General features: G+C 32.6%; 2 protein-coding genes across 2 annotated transcripts; one reads left to right on the forward strand and one right to left on the reverse strand.

Annotated features, from left to right (window-relative positions):
• The first annotated feature begins 5,453 nt into the window (after positions 1-5,453).
• LOC120196089 (UDP-arabinose 4-epimerase 1-like) lies at positions 5,454-9,263 on the forward strand. The gene is made up of 9 exons (XM_039197971.1): positions 5,454-5,553; positions 6,080-6,204; positions 6,684-6,797; positions 6,904-7,011; positions 7,117-7,208; positions 7,525-7,666; positions 7,817-7,911; positions 8,087-8,216; positions 8,730-9,263. Exons 1-9 carry the CDS (start codon positions 5,493-5,495, stop codon positions 9,099-9,101), a joined length of 1,239 nt encoding a protein of 412 aa, XP_039053902.1. The 5' UTR covers positions 5,454-5,492; the 3' UTR covers positions 9,102-9,263.
• Positions 9,264-13,344: 4,081 nt separating this feature from the next.
• LOC120196035 (testis-expressed protein 2-like) lies at positions 13,345-20,760 on the reverse strand. The gene is given in 10 exon segments (XM_039197935.1): positions 13,345-13,576; positions 13,579-13,645; positions 13,882-14,082; positions 14,400-14,594; positions 16,668-16,747; positions 18,216-18,558; positions 18,794-19,448; positions 20,248-20,257; positions 20,260-20,461; positions 20,566-20,760. Coding segments are annotated over 10 exon segments (2,055 nt in total). The 3' UTR covers positions 13,345-13,469.
• Positions 20,761-20,859: the final 99 nt, after the last annotated feature.

Raw genomic sequence — 20,859 nt, forward strand, 5'->3', positions numbered from 1 at the left:
ATCGACTAGCGAATTTTATCTATATAAATTATTTTGATAAAAAAATAAAATATTAGAAACTAATTTTATCATTATGTGATGAAAAATACTATATATGTATTGTCTAAGGTTGGAGAACTCAACCGACAGCATCACATGAATGTTAAGAGGCCAAGGGTTTTTTTGAGAATTCAAAAAATGTAGTTCAGTAGTTTGTTTTGTTTTGTATCATGTTGTTTGCCTTTTTTTTTTAATAAAAAAGAAAGTACTTTTTGATGATCTCAAAAAAGGCTTTTAGAAAAAGTAATAACGTGGCAGCTGAGTAGGGGACGTCCTTTTGGTAACCGGTCCCTTCTTTCCAACACACTCGCATCATGTCGGCTTCGCTTTAAATTTCTTTCTTTCTTTAAATATTTGTATGTATAAACATGCAACCATTATAAAGATCTATATTTACAATTTATAATAATAATAATAATAATCTATAAAAATATAAGTTTAAAGGAATTTTTTCAATCGAGAAACATACATTTTATGGCATTATATTATTAAATTGATATTAAGAAAAATAATATTTTAATATATTTGTAATTATTCTTAATAAAAATAACACTAATAAAAAAGAGTTTATTTAATTAGACCAAATCATGATGATAATAGAATATTAATTAAAAATATTTTATTTAATTAGTGCCTATAATTTATGTTGGCATATTCATAGTTTATTTGATTCGGTTTATAAATTATGATAATTGTGAGGTTATAGAAGTATATGATAAACTTTTAATAGTATGAAATGATTATAAGATAATATTTATTTAAAAATAATTAATTGTTAATAATTTATGCATGCTTTACATTTATAACTATTTGAATTTAAGTCTTCTAAAAATAATATTTTTTATTATTGAAGTCACTTAGTAGACTTAGAAATATGTAATAATTAAAATTTTAAGTTGGGTTATTGTGAATGATAAAAACAAATTTTGAGAGAGCTGTTGTTTTGGGAGGGGAGGCATGGCCCATAACATTTTAGGTTTAATTACATCTTAGGTTGATAAATGTTTTGAAATGATGTAAATCACTCAAATTCCAACTAATTTTGAAATTAGGCAAAGCTTTTGACTTCCATTTTTTTATTTAAATACTTATTAGATCTCATCAATTTTGATGGCAAGATTAGTAATATCCTCATTATTTTTATTTAAATACTTCTTCAATCCATATCAATTTTAAATTTAAATAATATAAATCCTACCTCTCGTTTTCCAAATTTTGGCTTATCAATCAAACCTTTAACCCATTCATTTTACCATTTTGTGGTAGTATTTTGTTAACTTCCACATAATTACTTCCGTTAAATACTAACGACGGGTGGCTATATTGAACCCAATTAAATAGTTTAGTGGTTATATTAACATAATTTTAAAAATGATGGCCGTTTTGATTCCAACCCCATATTTGGGTGGTCATTCAACCCCGAATAAAAAGTATATGTTCAAAGGATTTTTTTAAATCTAAAAATACATACTCCCTTTTTATTAAATTTATTCCTTTTGCATTTTATAATTGTCTCATTTAAAATATCATATTTGAAAAATCAATAAATAATAACATTTATTTTTTATTTTTTATTTTTATATATCCTTTTCTTTTACAATTATCAAAACAAATATGTCAAATATATTAATAATTTTCTAAGTGATAATTTTATCATTTTCCTCATTATATGTGGTCAAATTCATCTCATAAAACTACGTGTTTTGTCACTAAGAAACACAATTAATGAGACGAATAAAGTATATTTTATAGTATTATATTATTAAATTAATATTAAAAATAATATTTTAATATATTTCTAATTATTCTTTATAAGTTAAGATAATCGTGGGGTTGTAAAAGTATATAACAATTAAAAGTTTTAAGCTCGACTATTGTGATGAATAATTTTTTTTTAGGGAAAACTTTCTAAACGTAATAAAAGATAGGGTAAACTGCCTATTTGGTCACTCATCTATTACTTAGGTTTTGTTTTAGTCATCCAACTATTTTTTTCAGGATAAACTACATGTTAGTACTCGAACTATTACATTTGTTTTTGTCACCGAACTATTATTTTTTCAAAATCATACCTAATGTTTCATTTTGGTCACTCAACATTAAAAATTAAACGGTGATACTAACGTGTCACCATAAGATAATGCTATTTTATCATTGAAAAAAATACCATGTCAATTGTTCTATTGAATTTTTAACAATGGGTGACCAAAATGAAAATAAAACGTAATGTTCGATATGATTTTGAAAAAAATAGGTAGGTGGTTAAAAATGAAACAAAAGTGATAGTTGTGGGTACTAAACATGTAGTTTACCCATTTTTAAAATCACGTTTTGGTTCTATTTTGGTCACCAGTCGTTAAAATTTTAACGGTAATGTTAATGTGTCATCATAAGATAATACCACATCAACATAAAAAAATAAGAAATATCACATTAACATAACTGTAAATTTTTTAACGACAAATGACGATAACAGAACTAAGATGTAATGTTATGTATGATTTTAAAAAAAATTGAATGATCAAAATAGAAACTAAGTAATATATGAGTGATCAAATACGTATTTTTCCTAAAAAAATTTAGTCAAAACTTATCAAAATATCAATCTTCTATTAGTTTTGTATACTTTTGATTGATATAATAATAAATTTAATTTTTAATATTTTTTAACATATTCAACCATCTTTTAGTGGAATCAATTCAACCAAATTTTAAATTAAGGACTTAAATAAAAAAAATATTTTCCTTGATAATGTACAAAAAATGGAAATGAAAAGGAGATTTGAGGTGGCAGTGTGTTGTCAAACTTGTTAGATGCAACTACTTCTTCCTTCATTTTGGACTTTATTAGATTCCTCACTAATTAGTAGTAGTTAAGAAAAGGGCCCATAAAATAGAAAGCAAAATTGACAAGAAAATGTCAATTCAGTTTGGAAGTATATGGAAACAATTTCAAGCCTTAATTGTGAACAAAATACATACAATTTCATAATAAAAATTTGGGGAAAGAAAGTAAATAATTATAATTATTTTTTTAACAGACCGAAATACTAAATTCTTCAAACAATATCAGAAATTTAAATATTAACGTTACGATAGAATGAATTGGATAAAGATAATTATTTTTATTATAAATCTTTACAATACCAATTTAAATTAATTTATCAATTAGTCAAATATCGATAATTACAAAAAAAATTAATCTCACTTTTATCTTCAAATGAAGGGTTAATTACCAAATTTGATAAATGAAAATAATTGATATGAACTTAAGTATTTTAATTCAACGTGGAAGCATGAAATTGATAATAATAATAATAATAATAAGAATAATAATAATAATAATAAGAATAATAATAATAATAATAATAATAATAATAATAATAATAATAATAATAAAAGGAGTCCACCCCCTTAATCCCTATTCAGAGCACCACCACGAAATGCTCCAATTATTTGCTATTCTCATTAATTAATTAATTAATTAATTAATTATTAATATAATTTCTACTTCTGACATTTGAATTATTTTAATAGATTCCTATATTAACGTGTTTTTTTACAATATTTTGATTTAATGGTAAGAATAAATTTAAGGAGTTTTTAAATTATAGTTAACTTAAATTTATCTAGAATGAATTATTTAGGTATATTTAATAATTTGGTTTGAATTTAATTAGTAATTTAATGGTTATTTTTAATCATTTAATATATTTTAATAGTAATTTTTAACTGATAATGTTAATTATTTATCTAAAAAATTCTAATTCTATAAAATAAAGCCAAATCATGAATGATCCTGGAGTGTAAAGCTTAGTCTGGTGAGCTCGTATGAGATGCCTGAGGATTCATGGGAGTTCAGTGTAGGACGAGGTTTGTTTCTTTTGTAACCACAGATTTTTGGTGCATTTGTATGTGGGATATGATTAATCGAGTCATTTATAGATGATTAAGTGATAATTCAATAAGGACGTCGTTTAGGAGCACTCTTTTTCTTCTGTTTAACTTTAAGGATATCTTTTAATGAGACTATTATCGATGTCCTATTCCATATGGCTTTATGTTTGATCATACAAATCCCCTTTAAAAAAAGAGAGAGAAACTTTCAAGTTTAAAATAAAATTATTATCTTTATGTAAGAACATTAGTGATGCTACTATTAAAAAATATATAAATTTAGATCGAATATTATAAAAATATTAATATTTGTATATATTTTTAAAAATAAAATATTAGAATTTAGCATAAATCAATTTATATAAGTAGTTAAATAAATAGTTATTATCTCTAGAGGTAGAGGTCACGAGTTCGAACACCCACGGTGACAATAAGGAGATTGAGTTGTAATTATCAAATAATTAAAAATATTTAGAATTTATAAGGGAGCAAATTACAATAAAAATGTTACATATGGCAAAAATACATAACAGAGGAACCTTGTGAAGAATTTGATCAATATTTTATAACGTATAAAACTACACCTAAATACATCGACACCTTTACTCACAAAGACTGGATTTTGTTTTGGATTCATCGCTTCACCCTGTTGGCGCCTCTCATCACCACTGAACAAGGAGAAAATTCAGCCTATATATTTTTTTTTAACTTTTAAAATGTTTGCTTTTTTATTTTTGGAACTCTTCTTCTTCTTCTTCTTCTTCTTCTCTTAATATTCAAACGTACGCGTATGAGTCCTCTGTTTCGCTCTCACGTCTTCAATTATCGTTGGTTGGTTCTTTTTGGTTTAATTTATTCTGCTTTCTGCGTTTACTCTTATTTTATTTTAATAAAAGAATTTCTTGCATTGTGCTTTTGCATGTATTTACCAATATTATATTATATATATGATATTAGATCTTTCTAAATTTCTTCATTTGGGTTTCTTTTTGGCCACCTTCAACCCATGTTTATGTTCTTTGGTTTCTATTTTCAGGTAAATTTCGTTTCTTTTTCTTTGTTCTTCTTCCATTAAAGCTGTTTTTTTTTCATTTATCATTTATGATGACTTTGAATTCCCTTGCTCCTTTTGAGAACGATCGAATTCCGTTGATGGGTAATTTTCATTTCTTGTTTTCATGGGTGATTTGGGTTTATTACTTTGTTTTCCTCTCTGGGTTTGTTTCTAATTAATAAAATTTGAATAAAATGATTGATTTTAAATTTATTTGCTTTTATTCGGATTCATATTTGTTTGAATACCATCATTTTCGGTGGGTTTTGTTGTTTTATTGATTGGTGGAGGGCCCATATATTAAATATTTTCCTTTTTCTTTTTGCCTTTTTTTCTGTTGCTTTATGGATCTCTTAATATCTCAGGTAATAGAAATTGTTGTTTTTGTTTTACTTTTGCTGCGGTATTGCTAGAACAGCATTTCCAAGTAAGGGTTTGGAAATTGAGGCATAAGTTCGGGTTGTTTGCCAACTTAAGACAAGTCCTAGGAAGCTTTTTAAAGATGCTAAATTTTGCTAGAGGAAGAAGCCAGCAAAGGTCTACCAGATCTATGCCTTTTGCTGGTAACATCTCTCTTCTTCAATTCTAACCCAATTTCTCTTCATTTATGATTTCTTAACCCATTGTGTGGTCTCGGTGCTAAAAGAGGAGAAGACCGGGTTCGAGTTGTCGCTTGTGTCTGTAGGTTGTGTCGTGTGCGCAGTTTTAATAGGCTAAGAAAAATTCTGAACAGATATTGCCTACATTGTAATCACAAATTATGATTTCTACAGATGTTGTAGTTAATGTCATTGCCATGAGACTTAATCATGCAGTTTTTATTTAGAAAGTTTAAATTTTGATAAAGGTGGAGAGAAAAAGAAAACTTCATTTCATTCTCTATTTACCTTTTACTTTCAAAATCTTTGTAAAAATTTGTTACTGAATGTAGAAAAAATTGTATTTTGTTATGTCTACAGTTTAAAACATGGTTGAGTTACTTTACATTTTGGAACTTTGACTTGGTTGCACTTTAATGAATTTATAATGATTTAAAGGTAGGCAAAAGGTTTTCTTAATTTACAATGGTTGTTCGCGTTTTGCATGTAGGTGTGGAATATCATGATCCCAAAAGGAAGAGCAATTTTGTTGGAAAAATCCTTATGGTTGTAACCCTTACAGCCTTATGCATTATCATGCTCAAGCAATCCCCTACGTTCGGTACTCCAAGTCAGGTAGCGTATTGGTTCTATCTCAATTTTTGACTTCTCTATTCTGCAATGCCGAAGTTAAAATGTACGAGAACGGTTGATAATGGTGCCAACTATTTGTTCTCTGTAGAACATTATTTATAAAAAAATTGTTCGAATGTTTTCCATGCAGATATTTGATTAGCTTTGATAATTGAAGATTAATCAACAATTATTTTTACTATTGCTATTGTTTTCACTTTACATAGTTTATGTATGGACATATTACTGGGTTTGTAACGGCAATTATAGAAGGACCCTATGCCATTTTTTTAAGACTTCATTCTTGCTTGCTCTTGGCTTAGTTGAATCAAGCTGTTCACTTGATTATGGATGTTCCATTTGCCCTTTGCATATGGTTAATATCACCGCCTGTTGTTTCCGTAGCAATGACCATTTTTAGTTATGTAATTTTTCAACTTCTGACATTTTTTTCTTCCATTTATTGACTTCTATCTTTCCAGTTTTCCAAACATGAAGAAGGCGTAACTCATGTTCTTGTAACGGGTGGTGCTGGCTATATTGGTTCACATGCTGCTTTACGACTTCTGAGGGAGTCATACCGTGTAACTATTGTGGTATGTTTGTAGTTTAGGATGTTGAACTATCATTCCTTTTTGTAATCTTTCACAGCTTGTGCATAATTGGTGTGGATTTTAAAGGAAGAACTTACCTCATTTGTAGGACAATCTTTCACGTGGAAACATAGGTGCCGTCAAGGTTCTGCAAGACTTGTTTCCAGAACCCGGAAGGCTTCAATTCATTTATGCTGATCTCGGTGATGCAAAAGCTGTATCCTTGTATTGAAATTTATCATGAATATTCTTTTTTACAATTATCACTTTAAGGCTTTGAAACATGGATGTGGTGTATCAGTTCCTTGATTCTATAGTTTAGGTAAATAAAATATTTTCAGAAAATGCATTTGACGCTGTGATGCACTTTGCGGCTGTGGCATATCTTGGGGAGAGTACAATGGATCCTCTCAAGTAAGTCTCCTTTATGATTTATGTTTGGCATAGCTAATATAGGTCAGATGAACTGTGAAATAGTAGGTTGCTCATTAGGCTGTTTTATGCTATACGGAAATTGAAAATTCTACAAGAACTAACTTAGTTGAAGAGCTTCGCTGTGTGCTGTAGTGCCCGGAAATGACGATAGTATATACTTAATTTTTGCCGACTCCCAGATATGTCGTTGTGAAATGTTATTTCATGGTTGATTACTTAATATTATTTGAAACTTCTCAATCCATACTGTATAAATTAAAACGTTGCATATGGTGTTTTTGGCCTTGATGTGCAGGTATTATCACAACATTACTTCAAACACGTTGGTCGTGTTAGAGGCAATGGCTGCTCATGGTGTTAAGGCTCTGATATATTCGAGTACATGTGCCACATATGGGGAGCCTGAAAAGATGCCAATCACTGAAGAAACCCCACAGGCAAGTTGTAAACTGGGTTTTATTCTTAGTTATTTTCCTAATTTTTTGTTCGAGGCCTATAAAATTGAAGGATCTTCATATATCAACTGCTTTTCTGAACATTTACGATTATAATGCAAGGCAATTAACATTTGTTTCGAACCAACTCAGGTTCCAATCAATCCATATGGAAAAGCTAAAAAGATGGCAGAAGATATCATCTTGGATTTCTCCAAGAACTCGGAAATGGCAGTTATGATCCTAAGGTTTGTATATTTTTTTAGTTCTAAAAGTGAATCTTTTTAATCCATGTTAAGATTTTCTCGACATTTTTTTCGTTTTTACTCTTCTGGTTTCTTCATCTGAAAATGTGTAACTTTTGATAGTCCAACAATTTTCCATTGGTTTGGAGTTCACATATTTTTGTTGAATATCTTTCAGATACTTCAATGTGATCGGGTCAGATCCTGACGGAAGATTAGGTGAGGCTCCCAGATCTGAATTGCGTGAGCATGGGCGAATTTCTGGTGCTTGTTTTGATGCGGCTCGTGGTATCATTCCGGGTCTAAAGGTATTATTATTTCTTTTACCCTTATATATATATATATATATATATATATATATAACTAGAAATTCGAGTTGTACAAACACTGAAAATGGTGTCGGATCATACTGGAAGTTCGTTTCTTGTAGGTCCATAGATGATGATTTTGCAAAAGCCGATGCTTTAAGTGCATGATACGTGTGTGCGTGCGTGCGTGTGTATATATATGAGATCACCTTTGCAAGCATCTTTTTATTTCATTAGGCTAATTTATCATCTCCTGAGAGATTTCAAAGATCTGGACTGAATGAACAAATATATGTTGTTTCACATGTTCGACAACGATACTTCTTTTTTCGGGTGAAAAAGGTCATCTAATGTATGATAAAATAAACTGTCAACTTTTTGTCAAACTGTGCTTTTCAGGCAGATCTGTATGAGCTGTTCCATGTTTGTTGTATGCTTATAACCATTATAAAACTGTCATCACACCTGTCGATTCACATGTTCACGGCATCACCTTTTCGGGCTTTCGTGTAGGTCAAGGGAACAGATTATAATACACATGATGGCACCTGCATACGAGATTATATCGATATTACCGACTTGGTCGATGCTCATGTTAAAGCTCTTCAAAAGGCAAATCCCCAAAATGTAGGAGTCTACAACGTTGGCACCGGGAGAGGTAGATCGGTGAAGGAGTTTGTGGAGGCCTGTAAGAAAGCAACAGGGGTAGAGATAAAAGTCTACTATCTTTCCCGCCGACCTGGAGATTACGCCGAAGTATTCAGCGACCCAACTAAGATCTACCGTGAGCTGAACTGGACAGCTCAACATACTGATCTCAAGGAGAGTTTGAAGACCGCATGGAGATGGCAAAAGGCGCATCGTGATGGATATGGAGCCTCTTAGGTGATATGCTTTTCCTCATTGGATCACCGGGTTTTTATCCGGAATGGCCAACACAGATACCTTGGATGTCCCCGACTTCAGCCGTGTTTCTTCTTCTATTATATCCGTCGCATCGGAGGAGGGAGGGGAATTTTTCGAGATCAAGAAATATTTTGCATTGGATAGTTGATTATATATGTATTTGAAGTGATAGTGATAGTGATAGTTTGAATAGCATTGATTATCAGGCTTAGGTATTGCCTTTATTCATATCCTTCTTGCTGCATTACTTTTCAATAAGGCTGCCTTTGTGCCTACTAATAATTAACAAACCATGGAGTTTTGCAAAAATTTGAGATTTAATGAAAGAAAATGCGAAAGTAAAAAAAACACATGTAGGGATGAAAATGAATAGAGCAAAGGTATAAGGAATCGGGTAGGAAATTATACCTTTGTCAAAATAGGTGCACATGACCTGTGAAAAGCTTACTGATGTTGATTTTGATAAAAGATGTAATCTTTTATCTGATCCCTCGTATTTTTTTCTGTTCACTTTCATCCCTGCGTGCTTACTTTAATTCTATGACAGCTGCTGAAAATTTCTCACCTAGGTTTTGTATTGACATAATTGGTTAAATATTTTTTGAGTTGAGATAAATTACTAGTATTTTTCTTTAATTTTACCTTTTTATTTGTCTATTTCAAAGCAAAAGGGTTGCTCAAAATCATATTTGATTAAAGTCAAACTCAAACCTAAATGACCCAAAAATTCTCAACTTCTTCAAACTAGATCATGTCATTTGAAGAGTTTTCTGGCAAATTAATCCCAGGAGGCAAAAAAAGGAGTCGATTGGTGAAATTTAATTTTTTTTGTCACCATTATCGACAACTGGGTTGACTCTTAAAGAGAGGAGAAAATGAGATAAAAATGTGTTTTACCACCTAACACATTCACATAATACAATTAATCGGGAAAGAAAGTCTCTATTATTTACCGACGCCGTTCCTTCCGTCACTTAATGGACTTGAATCAGTATCAATACTTCACACATAGATCGATACTCTCCTCAAGACTTCCGATATGGAAAGTATTTGAAATAGAACTGTCATAACTATTCTTTTAAAAAATAATTAAATATTATTTTAAAAAATAATTATGATTTTTATTTGAAAAATTGAGATTTTGAAATAATTTGAATAGTAGTCGCCATCGACCTTTGGATTCGGTAGGTATAATGCTTAAAAACGTCTTTTAAAACAATTTTAAGGAAAATCATTTTATAGACAAAATTTGGTTTGTATTATCAAAGATTCAATTTAATGAGTCCGGGAGTCGATTACGCGTGGGGAAGGATACGCACCTCACAGCGCCAAAAAATCAGCACTTAATCGCTTACTCGTTGTCGTACTGGTGGAAATTATACATCGAATATAAAGTTAAATTATGATCCATGCATTGAACATTGATTAATTTATTTCGAATTATAATTCTTTAATTTGAAAAGAAACCTCGAGATTAACAATCTTCCATCGGGAAAACTATCTCGTGTATTCTTTGTCTAAAAAAGAATATTACCTCCTTGACAAAAGCACGAATTGAATATAATTGACTATCTACCTTTGCATAAAATAAATTACTATATAAAAACGCATTGAATGATTTAAATAAAAATAATTAGTAAAATAAACTAGATTTATTTCAAGTTCTCATTTAGTTAAAATGTCGTATCAGATCGCACCACTTCGACCAAGTGATGATTTCCACGCTCATTCTACGAATACGTGTTCTTGAAAATATTCGAATATCTCATCAATAGATAAAAAATAAAATGGAAATAAATGTAATTGGAAATATACGAATAAAATATTTACAGTAAATTGAGCTAAGAACATTATTTAAATAATACACATAACTATATATGTAAATATATTCATACATAAAGGATTAAAATAGAAACAAGTGAACATTACAAATCAAAATACAAACAATAAAAATAAGCACATTGGTGATTTCAGGGACCAAAATGGTACTAACAAAAACTTAAAGGGTTGAACAGTAAATATAAAAAAAACCAGAAACACAATCGAATACATTAAATAATATAGGTACCAGAAACAACAATAATCCATAAATGATGTTAGAGATTGAAATAAATTAAGCCAGAAAAATAAAAGGGCCAATAATAAATAAACCTAAATGTATTCCTATTAAATAGTGACTACAACAAAAGAATCATAAACCTTAGGACCAAATTCGGAAATAACAAACATGGCCTAAATATAAATTAGTGACCAAAATGTAAATGCTAAAATATAAGTGATCGAAAGAGAATAATGAAAAACTTCATTCATGACCTAAAACAGAGCATTACAAACGTTGAAGGGCCTAAAGTGCTATTAGCCCAAAATTTACAAAAACACGGGAATGGGGAGGAACGAAACTACGTCATTTCGATCAGGGGATATAAACTCGATTCTAAACCCTTTCCCTCGTCTCTTCACCATTTCTCAGTTGCTCTAGAAACATAGAGAGAAAGAGTTCCCAAGAACTCTCTCAACTTCCCTTCGTTTGGAGGGAAGGGACAACCATTCACTGGTGGCCGGAGAAGACAAACCCCCTCCCAAAACCTCCTATTTGTTCTCCTGAACCTAAAAAGCAACCTCGTTTAGACTAAAAACTACCCTAGAATCATAGATCTAGGATTTACCTCTTGAAAAAAACACAAATCCGGTCACCCCTTCAACTTTTCGGCGAGCAAAGGATGTGGTAAGGACCTCTTTTCGACTCCCCTCTCTTTGAATGCTTTTCCTTTTTTGTTGTTTTTGTGGGTTTCAGGTCTCTCGGCTTCTCTCTTTTGTTTTTCGAATATATTTTTTTTTTTTTTCGAGGTTTTCTTTCTCCTTTTTTTTGTTATCCCCTCGTTCTCGGTTCTTCCTCCTTTTTATGTGATGAATGTGATGGCTTTTGATGAATGATTGGTGTTGCTTCCGAGAAAATAAGGTATGAGTACCCTATATTTGGTTTGATTGACACCCCGATTTTCTCGGGATTTATTGCTGCTTGAAAGTGGGTATATTTTTATTTTGATTTGTTTGATTGATTTGTTGCAATTTTATGTCACTGTTGATGATGAAAGTGGTAGAGGGATTCATCAATGACGACGCACGCTGCGAGGAGACGAGCGGTGGGGTGCAGGCACCGATTGGTGACTCTTTGGTGGTTGCTGCGACGATAGATCATGCTAAGGTTAAAACAAAACCCTAATCCTTGGGCGATCTGGACCGTTAGATGTGTCCAGATCCAAGGGCTAAGATTAGGTGACTGGCAGTTAATGTGGGAAAAACCCTAGCGGGTTTGGGTCAGCTGGGTCTGAGACGGGTCGAATCTTGGGTCTTGGCTCCAGTTGGGCTAAACTGGGTGGGGCTTGATGTGTTGTAATTTGGGTCAGTTAGGGTTGATGGGCTTGGTCTAAAATTGGGTCTGCAAAAAAATGTAAAAAAAAGTTAATAATTGATAATAATAGTATTAATAATTATAATAATAAAAAAAATATTATTATTATTTAAAACCCGGACAAAAAACGGGTGTCTACAAGAACATGATGTATAATCTAAATTAAATATGAATCTTAAGGTTTAAATAGGTTATGCTACGATCTTTGTTATCAAATTTACGATGGTATTATGTAACTTGAGATGCAAGTAAGTTTAATCCCTGTACAGTACATAAATTATAGATTTAGTCCATTTAGTTTAATTAGGTTATCTTTAGTCCTTACTTTTTTATTTAAAATTTTAATTCTAGTTCAAACAATACTCATCAAGCGTGTTAAATTAAATCCAACTATTAGCATTTGTATTACACCTAAGTTGTAAATTTAATTTTTGATTACCAATTTAATTATCTTAAGTACTGTATTCTAATCACATTGTCCATGAATTATTTAGGTGAAGATTAAAGCTTCAAAATTGAACAAATTAGAATGTGTACATATTCTAAAACTTAGCATAGTAAAAAAAGATGACAACAAATATTTTCTTTCTTTCTTTATGTAGTCCAACAAGAAATAATTTTAAATTTATCAAACTCCATTACAAGGAAAAACAAAATTACAATAAACTCCAAAATATATTATATATATATAGGGAAAAATGTGTTAAATCTTTTAATCCAAAAGATGTGTTTTAACTTTACATTTGGGTTAGTATTTGAAACACTATGAATGGAATATTTTAATTCCACCCATGTGTTTAAACACTCCCATATACCCATTTTTTTATACACATTTATTTTTCTATATTTTTTTATTACATCCTTTATATCACATGTCATCCATCCTAAGTGTTTAAGCTCTTCAACAATGGCTGAAAATGCCTGTTTGAGTTGGTTCAACCCACCTCAAGTTTATTTATTTTATCTTTACTTTTCATCTTCTCAACCAAATGTCTCCCCTTCTCCTCCATGTGACGCTTCTTTTCTCCGAATTTCTCCCCATTCGCTTCTTGAAATCACGTAGCTTCGCCCTCCTCCCCGTCCTCGGCCCCCAATCATTGTGTCGGCGACCCTGCATTATGCCTTCCGAGCTCTCTCATAGACCTACAATATATCGAAGACAAACTCGAAGATTCCTCTGAATTCCGATGCATTCTATCTTGTAGGTCAGTTGTGGGATGGGGAGTTCCTAGATCACGCAGTGACCTGCAACTTGTACAAGAAGAAAGCACAGGCATTGAGCTTATCGATAGTCTGGCCTTGGAACCCTTGCTGCTTCCGGAATCAAATCCTTGCTTTCTAGATCACTATTCGAGGCGCTCCCACTATTTTCGTGCCTTTTGATTCAGTAACCTGCGGAGCCGGAGCATCACGCTTATCGGAACAGCCTTCTTGAAGCCATATGTATGGGGCATCATTCCTTGGGATCCAATCATCTTTTTCTGCTAACATCCATGGAATGCATGCACTCTCGCAATTTGGAAGCACCATTGCTTCCCGTATAGCTGCCTACACAAATCACGCGCGATTTTCTTTCATTGGATCAATGCTGAATCCGACAATGGAATTCGTGATGTGACAAAAGATAAAAGTTGTGGCACTTATTCGCCAGCAATGCTCGAACCCCAAGGCCGAAGATAGAAAAAGCAAGAAGGTCTATAACTATTTGAATGGTCATATCAGACGATGCATGTAATTTAAAGGGTAAATTTGCTTGGCATGACAAAATGCAAAACCAATCAATAACAATACCGTATGCAAACTAAGGAATAAATATGGAATGCTCTTCGAGCAACATGTCACTACGTAACAGATCAAATTCGTACCTTAAACCGATTGATCAAGAATAACGCGATATGTCCATTAGTAATCTTGTGATCCCCAACCGAAGACTCCAGATCGAACTCTATATCGGGCATTGATGTGAAGCCAAACCATAACTGATCAGAAGGAGGTGGCCTTATATATAAACGCAGTGTTCCTCGAAGGGATACAACCCTTACTGATAAAGTCAAAGGCACCTCCAATTTGAAATATCATTTAGTTTAAGCACAATAAAAATTAAAATCTTTACAACAACAGACATACTTATAGCATGCTCAATTCATTATAACATAATGAAACCGTCCATACAGAAGCAGTTTATTGTTGTTATTAACCAGATAAGTTTTGTAAAGAACATAATGGCATGACAAATCACCAGATTAATAATAACTGAACCATCCGGCTGAGATCAAGAGGCAGAATCTCAGACCTCAACAATGGCGAAAAATTAAACATATTGTTGCTTCAGAAAATGTTTCGCCTGTTTTATGATCTACATGATACGAGTATTTCGCTAAAATTGCTATCAGTGTCTCTTATTTTATATGATTTTCTGCAGGCTAAGAGCCTCACTAGTCAGATTCAGAAGCTTACAAACTTCCACAACAAAGTGCTATTGCTCTTCGATTACTATTGACAATAATCTAATTTCCTCAAGGCTTCTTCAAATTTGCTTAGACCTTTTAAATCATTCAGCTCATAAATGCCAGTTTCTGAAAAAATCAGCTAGAACTAATCACTAATCATGCCACCTAAAAGCTAATCCAAAAGCATATACAGTAACTGCTTCGAGCAATAATTTCAGCTGACTTGTACTCCAAATCCAGCAATGCGTTTGATATATCCAACATTATAACAGTTCCAGACTCTAATTTTATTACTGATTTTTCTCGGTCAGACTGAACTATTAGTTCCTCTGTTCCAAAAAACTTGTCACATGCGCCAAATTTTATGTACAGGAAGTTATTTTAGACTTTTTCACCACATCACTTATGGATCCAATCGATCTAATTTTTAATGTGAACATATTCCCCATTTCATACTTAAATTTGGACAAAAGCCTTCAACTCATCAGGTTATGTTTCTCTCATGCAATCATTTTAGAGATAAACCATTTTTCTCCCGAAATTAACTGCATTAATTCCATCTTATCTGGGGACTGGTGGTAGAGAAGAACTCCTTTGAATGAGGAACTTTAAGGGTTCACCCACACCCTTAAAGTTTTCCATTTTCCATTTATTAATTTATGCTGCTTCCAAAATAAAACTATTATGCAGAAGTTACATGAACAATAGGCAATAAAAAAATGTGTCTACACTATTTTTCCAAGTATTAACAACAGAGATAGCAAAAACTCCACAAAACATCCAAAGCACCAATTCAAACAAAGACCTAAACAATCCTCGATATTCACCGGAGAAGGGAATGGGTGGCTAGCTGCATTCTGGAGTTAGCATCTGTTCTGATCCCGAAGAGAGAAAAATAACTCTGTGATTTGGAGACTTTTTTTCCAAATGCAAGTATGACATGGAAAACAAAAGAAACTGCCATGAACTACTTGATTGATGGGACCTATAAGCGATGTGGTTGGATAAAGTATTTCTCTTTATGGACAGAGAGACTATTCGATTCCTTTTCAACATTTAAAAACCAGCCTCTCCTTCACACCATCTTCTTCAACATCAACCTCCTTAAACTCCATATTCTTTAGCAGCTGCTGCATCTCCCTCCATTCCATTGATCTCATAATCTTCTAACCAAAATTTCACCTCTAATTTGAGTCTCAACTGCATGGAACAGCAGTCTAGCCTAAAGATTAACTAGTTGTTTACTTTTCTCCCTCTTTTCTTCACGTCTCTTTACTTTTTTCGGACTTCACCGTTTAACCACATTATGTCCAAAATAACAAATTCACTTTTAATTTTTTTAACGTATTGGGTAGTGTAAAATATGTATCCAGACATGTAGGCCATATCCATGTCAAACATAAATATGATACAAATATGCAGAGTATAACTAAGTCTGTGCTTCATAACAAGTAACTAAAAGTTTTCCATGATATTCTGGTACCAGCCAACTTAAGAGATACTTCAGGGAATAGCTATGAAGTTCAACTTGCATGCTCCTAGACTACTCTGTATCTTGGGGTAAAATATTTTTTTGAGTTGAAAGAACTTTGATTGGAAGATATAGAGTTGATGATCATTTAATTCCATTTTTATGAGTTTATTTAACGAGAAACGCCTATATGTATAAAGAGATTCACACACCTGTGAAACCTGCTTGGCTATGTTATTTAGGACAGACTTCAATCGAGAACCCGATTTATCTTTAGAGCCTTTTCCACAATCTGAAACATGAAGAGAGTGAAATCAAAAGATGAAATAGGACATTCATCCTAACCAAATTAAGAGAAATCAAAAAGACAAGTAGAGGATTGATTTAGAATTTATACTTGGAATAAACAGGTTAAGCTACAAAAGAGTGCATCTGAAAAAAAAAATGCCTACAAAGTAAAAGTTGCATCACCTTTGAATAAAAGAAAAGTAGAGTGAAGCAAAGTGAAATGTTGAAGTTATTAATTTGGAAAATTCAAGGGCAGAATGAAGCGGAAAGAGGTCAAAAAACATTATTCATGCATTCCTCTCCGTACTACTGTAATTACAGATCAAAAAATGTAAATAGATTGGAAGATAAAGGAAGCTAGCTAATGAATTTTAGTATAATTTTATAAATACATCCCTAAAGTTCCTCGACGAAACAAGGATATAAAATTCTCTGGTTTCTCTCCTTGGCTGAAATACAAACAAGTAGACAGATAGTTTGCAGTTTACTCTAAGAACCACTTCATGTTTCTCCCATTATTTATTTCTTTAAGTTTCTTTCCATGTCGGATCGGGGAATAGTGAATGAACTAAAAGTACCATCCATAACTGCTCCTTGTGCTATATTTGGAATCAAACAAAATCACAAGATTCAATATAATTTCAGACAACGACAATGAAGGCATAAAAGCAGATTTCAGAAAATGATATATGATGGAAATGCAAAGAAGAATCTAGGGAGTAATGTGCATGGGGTTTTATACAGTTAGTTGTATTTACAGGCCTCAACATAGACCTAATAAGGATAAGAGTTATAGTTCTTTTATCATTTGGCTGATAGGAGGCTATTCAAATAGTGCTCTTTCTTTAGGAAGATAGATTATTTTGAAGCTTTTCCCTTTTTTTTTTTTTTTTCCCCCTTTTTCTTAGATTTTCAGAGCATAATTCAACTATAAACACATGCCCCGTACTCTCAAATCCTACCAAAGCTGTCCTATACTAGCCTCGTCTCACCTTTGAATTGAGAAACATGTAATCCAAGGAAAAATTCCTCGAATCAATTAATCATGCCTATTCCCTTTGCATGATTCCTTCATGGTTTACTAGATCTCAGATGACAGGGCAAACCACAAGGCTAGCTAATGTGGCTAAACCTTATACAATAGATATCAAGAAACCAAGAGAATAAGCATCTCATATACATAGTCATGCTACCTGCTTCTCTTCATAAAACCTCATATACTAGGGACATCATTAATGGAAAGATAGCAAGACATGACAACTCCAGGAAAGACATTTGGAGTAAGCAAGGCCTTCAATCTTGGAATTTTTCTAAGTTCAACATGTCCGAGTGCTTTGAATATAAATGGAAATCCACTATTTTGACAACTTCATAGTTAAAGAATTAACAAACTGTATGCATGCATAATGCATATCTTTTTGAGCCATGTTTATTGTAAAGTGCATAAAAATTTGGTATCTTATTATACTAACCAATTCTAGGGTCGACAAGATCCTCTTTATTAAGATTCAAATGCTTTCCGAAATGTTCAAAGCCTTCAAGAAGGTCTGAAGACATATTCTCAACAGAGTTTGATTCAGAATTTGTATTCTCTATGCCTTTCTGAAAATCTAGGTCGCGAACTTCAATTCTTGTCTCAACATCCATCAGAACTCCACCACAATACTCAGCATCAACCTCGAACACCGATACCTCATTCATGTCATTGCCAAGAAGCCTCATCGCATGGATATAAGGTGGGAGATTCCCAATGTCTATGTTAGTACAAAAGACTTCACCTATGTAATTAGGGGTCCTCATGTTGGACAATGTTCTCTGTTGTACCAAATCATCAGAACAATCATCAAATGGACATTGAAATACTTTCCAGAAGAACTAACTACAGAAAAAGTAGAAAGCAAAATGAAGAATGGGGTGGAGGCAAACAGGCAGAGTAGACTTACTCAGAAAATGCAATAGGTAAACAAAAAAGAAATATGAAGAGGCAATACCATGCATGAGACAAAAAGGGAAAAAAGAAAATAACATCTTAATTTGGTGACTTTCTAACCTGAATCCGTGCTTGAATGGAACTTTTCAATGCTGCATTGGCTTTGATGTCAAAAAAGACTCGAGAAATTATCAAGTTCCAGCAAAGTATTCCTTCATCAGAATTAAGCTTTTCATGTTCAGACTCAAAGTCAGAAGCAGCAGTAGAGGCAGCATTTTGACTTGCTGAACGAGGAAAACTTTGTGGCGATGTAAACGCCATATTTTCCTCAGTTGAAGTGTTAAGCGACCTGTTTGACACTGATTCTTGGCATAGATGCTGTTTCTCACAAGTCTTCTTCTCCTCAAGGGCAGATTGATTACTTGAATTTCCCTTTTTCTCACTAACTTTTGAATTCTTTTTTGACAACCTTTTCCAAAATAATTTGACTTTTGATATAGATCCATCGGACTTGCTTCCCTTTTCCGTTGGCTCAGCACTGAAGCCTAAGGAGGGCTTCATAAATGAGGAATATCCAGCACTTAGCAATGCCATGTAAGCATGGAAGTCTACATTCAACTTGATGAACCATCTGTAATTGTCCTCACATGAAGCAAGACGAAGACCTTTGCACCAAGACTCCTTTTCCCAGGCAGTCTCCAGATAAAGGTAAATGATTTTACTTCCATTGTATAGCGAACTCTTGCTCTCGACTTTTAACGGATATCTCTTGGCCCTGTTAGACCATTAATTCGAAGCAAAGGAATGAAGTAGAGTCAAATGTTTTGAAAGCACATAACTAGAACAAATGATTGAGCTTATATCAAATTATGTTACATAGTCTTGGATATCAATTTTGGAAATTGGCATGTGTCTACATGTCTGACTTGGCTTTTGATTAAAATTTGGACTTGCAGAGCGCGCTAAGAGTATTCAAAAAAATTATATACAGGTACATGAAATGAGATAACATTGTCTAAAACAAAACTTTATAATGTAATATCACATATAAATAAACATGTTTATTTTATATTCATCATGTAAATTTATGTAATAATTTGAACACAATGGCTTTTTAATTCATTACGAATTCTTTACTAGCCATAAATTCAACTCGGACCCCAATTGCAGGAGTACAAAGACCATGTCGATTTTTGTAATAATGAGTCAGAAAAGTATTCGATATCCTATACTACCATTGAAGAACATTCATATCAGAATCAGACTATAGAAATGGTGAACCAAACTTCTTCTTCTTCCTCCAATTGCAGGAGTACAAAGATCACGTCTACTTTTGTAATAAAGATTCGGAAAAATAATCAGTATGCTATACTTACCGATGAAGAGTCAACACGAAGACAAACATTACAAGAAAGTATGTGACCAACGGCATCTATAATCCTCAAATGACAATGACACCATTTAAATTTTAAAAAAATGGAGGAAACTATCACTGTCATCGCTGTTTCGACATATAATAACAAAACATCGATTCTATAATACGAATGGAGATGGAGGGGGGAGGGGCACAATACCATTTCCTGAGGGCAAGTTAGTAGCAGAAACAGCCTGAATGATGCAGCCCTTGAGAGGAATAAATATGCAAGACGAATCGGAACTCGTGAGAGTCAGGTACTGATCCTGGATTTTGGCATGCTTTCGAACAGGAGAGACCTCTATCGTTACATCCTTTCTTCTCTTCTGCTCTTTGGATGAAATTTTTTCTGAATCAAGAACCCAAACAACCCCCTAAGACAATGATAACAATGAATTCAAAATCCCAAAAAAAGTATCCTAACAGTAACAACAACAACAACAAATAACAAGCTGGGGTTCTCTAAAATCGATATTACCTGCATGTTTTGGCAAATGGAATCGAGGGAATGCTGGGGATTCCGAGCTGCTGCTGCCGCCGCATCGGTTTCATGTTTGATTCTTCGTTGGATTTTGCGATTCAATAGACCCACCACAGCCAAAAATACTATCAGTTCCAAACCCAGGATTGCAAGAATCCCAGCTACAAATCCAACGAAAAACGCTATCAACATCCTTCCGAATTATATGTATATATTTATTTATTCATTATTTTGATTCCATTTGCGACTGTTCTATTCATTGTTTCATTTTAATTTAAAAAAAATTATTGA

The sequence above is a fragment of the Hibiscus syriacus genome, unplaced genomic scaffold (assembly GCF_006381635.1).
Source record: "Hibiscus syriacus cultivar Baekdansim isolate YM2019G1 unplaced genomic scaffold, ASM638163v2 tig00117026_pilon, whole genome shotgun sequence".
Lineage (NCBI taxonomy): Eukaryota > Viridiplantae > Streptophyta > Magnoliopsida > Malvales > Malvaceae > Hibiscus > Hibiscus syriacus.

Coding starts and splice junctions, on each gene's coding strand:
- LOC120196089 (XM_039197971.1), top strand. CDS start 5,493: ATGCTAAATTTTGCTAGAGGAAGAAGCCAGCAAAGGTCTACCAGATCT. Junction 5,554..6,079: donor CAGATCTATGCCTTTTGCTG/GTAACATCTCTC, acceptor TTTTGCATGTAG/GTGTGGAATATCATGATCCC. Junction 7,209..7,524: donor AGTACAATGGATCCTCTCAA/GTAAGTCTCCTT, acceptor CTTGATGTGCAG/GTATTATCACAACATTACTT.